This window comes from Juglans microcarpa x Juglans regia, chromosome 1D (assembly GCF_004785595.1).
Source record: "Juglans microcarpa x Juglans regia isolate MS1-56 chromosome 1D, Jm3101_v1.0, whole genome shotgun sequence".
Lineage (NCBI taxonomy): Eukaryota > Viridiplantae > Streptophyta > Magnoliopsida > Fagales > Juglandaceae > Juglans > Juglans microcarpa x Juglans regia.
The window spans coordinates 14,542,693-14,548,694 of record NC_054594.1 but is presented as its reverse complement, the minus strand read 5'-3'; the positions used below and the strand labels follow the sequence as shown (position 1 = coordinate 14,548,694).

The following is a 6,002-nucleotide window of genomic DNA, read 5'->3' as shown; positions in this document are numbered from 1 at the left end:
TTACAAAGATTTCAAGGAGAAATAGAGTGAGGTACCAGTGATCTCATTGTTGCCGTTCTCAGCATCTTCAGATGTCAGTGCAAACACTCGGGCCGGTCCCATTCTACATTGATTATTTCCCTGATTCGCTTGTTGGAAACTTGGATGTGGATTAGGATCCTTGTTGTCTGTTAGCCGCAAAGGGCATTCCCTGATAAAATGTCCGGTCTTACCGCATCGAAAGCGCGCCCCCGTTTCCCTTCTACACTCTCCAGTATGTGCACGACTACAAAACTTACAGAGGTTGTTCGATTGATTTCCCTGCATTTGCTTTTGCCCTGAGCTGCTCCCATTATTTCTCCTTTTCCACAGCCCTTGATCCATTGCAGATTGAGACCCCTGTGGCACAGTCTTCTTCCTCTGTTCCAGTAGTGCTGCACTCCTTTGAAGGCTCCGCTCAAACACTGTGGCCTTATTCACCAACTCTGAAAAGTTCCGAATTTGAAAGCCCACAATTCGTTCGTAAACCTTTTCATTCAGCCCATGTTCAAACTTATGAGCCTTCTTCTCCTCATTAGAGATCAAATATGCAGCAAAACGTGATAACTCGATAAATCTAGCTGCGTACTGATGTACTGTCATAGCTCCCTGTACCAAATTAGCGAACTCCATAGCCTTGTCGTCTCGGACTGAGGTTGGAAAAAAGCGTTCCAGAAAATCTGCTTGAAGTGCAGCCAACAGACTATTTCCGGTCCTTCCGCTTCTCTAATAGTTCTTTAAAAAATCCACCATCTTTTTTCTTCTCCTGTTAGTTTGAAAGCAGAGTATAGAACCTTCTGTTCGTCCGTGCAGTTTATAACGCGGAGTATCTCCTCAATATTTTGGATCCAGTCTTTTGCTAAGGTTGCGCCGCCCCGACCATCGAAGGTGGGAGGATGCATTCGATTAAGTTGTTCTATGGTGCATCCCCATTCATCATTTGTTGCATTCATACTCGATACACTTCTTTCCCGACGGCGAGGTGGCATCCTGACAACTTGGATTATTAAAAAAAAAAAAAAAAACATTACGAGAATAAAGGGTTCGTACAAAACAAGCAAATGGTGATAGTAGTAAAATAAACATAAATACATATAAAAATTGTACACACAACAGTAGTAACTCTATATGACTCCAGACTCTAAACCTTCCATCCAGTCAAAAGCCTTATATGCTGTCTACAAAACTGAAACGAACCTCAATCAACATGAACATCTCAGAATATCTATAAAAATCCTACCCTTCAAATTCCATAAGATATCTTGCCTAATGCTTGAAACTTCTAATATCCTAAGTACCCATAAAAATCACCTCCTATAGCCCACAAATGTCTACACCACAACTCTGAAAATTATTTCCTCAACATCATGATCCAGTGCCTACAAGAATTCTAAAACCATAACTCTCATCAATCACCTCATTGTAGTATGCAGAATCTCAAACCTGGCTCTGATACCAACTGTAACGCCCCATTCCCGGAGGTCCGAAGAGTTAGCTCTTAAAACTTAACATCAAACATCAATAACACAACTATAAAATCTAGAAAACTCCATAAAATGTTAATCCATTTAATCAACCTAAATATCTATGTTCATTCATGGGAACAACCAAGAAATTCTCAACAACATAAATTAAAACTCTCCAAAACTTGAAAATATCCTTAACTCATCAAATCAAAATAACCAAAAATAAAACAGTTTTCTAACTACGACTCTCAAGTAAGCACTTGTACCCTCGGACACTTATTCCATTACGGACATCACACCTTGCTAAAACTTCCTACTCTTGTTATCCAGCTAAACCATCAAACTTATCTGAAAAATAATTGTAGATAAGGGGTGAGTTATCAACAACTCAGTAAGCCGATGACATATACTAGTATGTAAACATGAGCATTTACAGAGTTCAGAATGCAAAACATAATCTTTTCTTTTAGAATGCAGAATCAGAATAATGTTTTCAAAATGCAGCGTTAAAATAATTTTATCAAAAATATCAGAGCGAAAGTTCGAAAATATTCATAATCAAAATCCTTTTGGCATAGTATAAACTGAAACATCACATCTTATCTTATCATATTAGAACAAATACCATGTTGAACTCCCGTGGTAGGGTTGTGCAAACCCTAGTAGTTAACTGGGCAGAAACAGAATGTGAATCTTCCTCTTATTCCTTCTCGGAGCCCCGAGTCTGCACATAGGAAAGACCACGCAAAAAACCACTTTGTTTCCAAAGTGGGTGCACCATAAACAGAAAATTTGGTACTAACCCGAATAGAGGCCACAGTTTTACACCCGTGGTAAGGTCAGAACAGAACAGAAATAGAAACAGAATGTTATGCCAGAGGTTTTCAGAAATCACATCAGATTATATTAGAGTACAGAAAATCTTCAGAACAGAACAAAATCATATCCAACATAATTTATGTATAAAATTTCATATTCGCTCTCTTTTCAAAGTTCAGAAACAGAATGTCAAAAGTAAGCTCATGTTTACACCAGTCATGACAAAAAATACTTTATTCTTAAACAAAATCTCATGAGTAATGCAGAACAAATAACTGAGATAGTTCAAATTTATTTTCATAACCAAATACGTATATTTTCCAAAAATCAGCCTCAACTCATTTTATTTTATTGCAAAGTCTAGCATAGGAACCCCGCTTACCTGGACTTCTTAGCTTTTTCGAAATTTTCCTCAAAAAAATGTCGAACAATAATTAAGCGTCACCTACAAAATAACCACGTAATTCTCGTAAATTTCCAATTAATTCACGTGTTTCCAATTTTCCACATGTTGTGGACGAGAGGAAGACTTAGGGGTGAAAAAGAAAATAGACGGAAAGAAAAAAAACATGCGGGGAAATTAACGTGTGGAGAAAAAATAAAATAAAAGAAACTAAAAAAGAATAAATAAATAAATAAATAAATAAGTAATTGTGCTTGATTGGGTCCGGGTGTTACAGAGCCTATTTATAATTAATTTCTTTTGTTCACTATAAAACATGGGTCAAATATTTGAAATAGGCAAAATGCCCAAGCCCATGAGATCGGGTATTGGCCCCCATGTCATGCAAGTTTGTTTCTTCTGCATGCACGTTTCTTCCTCCTCTTTCTTCCTTTAGGTTTCTAGCTTTCATTTTTTTTATGCACACCCTAATACACAAACATACTCTCTACAGATCCCATACATGGACGACCACACCCTTCCTGCATATTCTGAGCATCAACAACCAAAGCCCCTCTCACGTACAACATACTTTGTCAACTGCCCAAGCAGGATTCATATACTAGATTTTGCATAAAAAAAAAAATGAAACGTGGTTGATTTTGAAAATATGCATGTTTGTTTTGAAAAGAAATATGAAAACCTCAGATATGTGTTCTGCATATGCATGAAGTCTGTATTAGAGAAGTATGTTTTTATCATGAGTGGTGTAGACATGAGCTAATTTTGTGCATTCTATTTCTGAACTATGCAAAAAGAACGAATATGAAATTTATGAAAACTTGTGCTTGTGATGCGAGGATTTTTCGAATTATTTTTTGAATATGTGAAATGATTTGAATCTGTTCAGTACTCTATTTTGATATGATGTGTCATCTGAAAACCTTGGCATGAATTTCTGATTTTGTGTATGAATATGATCTGGTGCTGATGTTGCCTCTATTTTGTCTCTGTTAAGGCCCTGCCATGGGTATTATAGTGGTATACGACCTCCCCACGAGTATAATGGTGGTTTATAACCGTACTACAGGGATTAAATATGATATACAGCCCCGCCACAGGTATAATGATAGTTTATAACCCTACATCGGGAGTTAAACATTGTATACGGCCCCGCTAAGGGTATGATGGTAGTTTATAACCCTACCACGAGGGTTAAACATGATATTTGTCCTTATGTGATACTTTGATATGATATGTAGATGATGTTTCAGATTTTGATATGTCAAACGATTTTTGAATATGAAAGTTTTATGAAATTTTTGCTCTAATATTTTGATACGCATTCTGAAAGCAAATATTTTGAATTCTGCATTATGAAAGTAAATGTCTTGTTCCGCATTTTGAACTTGATAAATGCTCATGTTTACATACTAGTGTATGTTCCTTACTTACTGAGTTGTTGATAACTCACCCCTTATCTCTACAATAATTTTTAGATGTTTTGAATATTTCAACTGAGGATTAAGATTATGAAGCATGGGTGAGATGATTTTAAGCATAATGGATTAAGCCTAGAAGGTTTATATAAGTATTGAGGAATTTTATTAAGTGATTTTGTCATGTTCTGATGACTTGGTATTTTGGGAGGTTGATTATATTGTGGTAGTTGGTTTGAAACAATGAGTTTTTTATGGTAATGAGAATTTGGAGTCTATAAATATATTCTTGGAATGTGAGTTTAAGTGAAAAGTAGTAACTCTCTAACCCTTGCGAGATCGGGGCATTATAGTTGGTATCAGAGACATGATTGAGATTCTATAGACTTTATGGATCGAGGTTTTGGTAAACTGAGGTTTAGAGATTATGAAGAAAAAAAATGATGATTTTGATGAGACCTGAGGCTTTAGATTTTGCAGATTTTAAGAAATGATTTTAATGACACTTGTGGTTTTAGATTAGGTAGGCTTACTTTGTTGACTATAGGTAATGATCTTTTATAAGATTTAAGCTTTTAGAATTTTGTAGGTCCAAGATAAGATTTTGAGGGTATTTAAGGCTTCCGCATTTACATACTCATGGAAGGTGGCTTACGAAATCTAGGTTTAGAGGTTCTACATACTTTAAAATTTATCTACCTGAGATTTGAGGTTTTATATTTTACTTAAGAAATGATTTTCACAAGATTTGGAATTTTAGATTGGGTAGGCTTATTCCGTAGACTTTAGCAAATGATTTATATAAGATTCAAGGTTTATATTTTGAAGGTATACATAAGCTTAATCGAAAGCCAGGTTTGAGGTTCAACAAACTATAATATATGAGGTATGAATATTTACGGGCTAGGAAGTTAATTCGGATTGGAGGTATAGAAATTTGAGGACTAAGAGATGATATGTGAAATTTAAGGTTAAGATCTTGCTAATTTTATAGATTGAGTTTGTGGAAATTTGAGGTTTTTGATTTTGTATATTTTAAGGAAATGATTTATTTTTTATGACATTTGAGATTTTAGTTCCGGTAGGCATAATTCTATGGACTGGTTAAATGGGGGTTTAGTTAATTTCAAATGTACGTGAGTGAGATACATTGTGTTTAGGACTATAAGTTGCCAGAGTGCACAACGGAAGTATGGTTTGGTGATATGATGGTTTGAGAGTTTATTTTTTCCTTTAGTATGAAGTTATTATATTATGTGGAGAATTCGAAATTTATTATTAGATTTTTAATTACATTGTTGAGTTTTATTTTTTAGACTTGATTTAGACCTTTTGAGGTGTACAATAAGCAATACAATAAGCGCGAATGTGTATGTCTAGGGGAAATATGAGAGGCATTGGGCTTCAATATCGAAGGGTTAGAATTTTGGAATATTAGGTTCAATATTATGATCGAAGATTTAGATAGCATGGAATGGTGGGGGTGAATAAATATTAAGGCTTTGCTTGTGGTTCTAGCAAATTTCGAGGACGAAAGTTTTTAAGGGGGAGGATGTAACACCCAGGTCCAGCACTTAATCGCTTTCTAAATTTTTTTTAGTAAGGGATTTTTTATTTTTTTTACGTATGAAAAACCCAGTTAATTTTTCGAGTATTATTTATATATTTTCTTAAGGATGAGTCGAGACTCAAAACTCAAGGAATAGCCCATTTAGTAATTTCTTTAGTTCACTATGAAACATGGGTCGAATATTTGAAACGAGAAAAAAGCCCAAGCCCATGAGATCTGTATCTGCACCCATGGCATGCAAGTCCGTTTCTTCTACATGCACGTTTCTTCCTCCTCTTTCTTCCTCTAGGTTTCCAACTTTCATTTTT

The 6,002-nt window shown here is 35.3% G+C and overlaps 1 protein-coding gene across 1 annotated transcript; it reads right to left on the bottom strand.

The window, feature by feature from the left end:
• LOC121267683 lies at positions 1-651 on the bottom strand. The gene has a single exon (XM_041171713.1). It carries the CDS (start codon positions 649-651, stop codon positions 1-3), a length of 651 nt encoding a protein of 216 aa, XP_041027647.1.
• Positions 652-6,002: the final 5,351 nt, after the last annotated feature.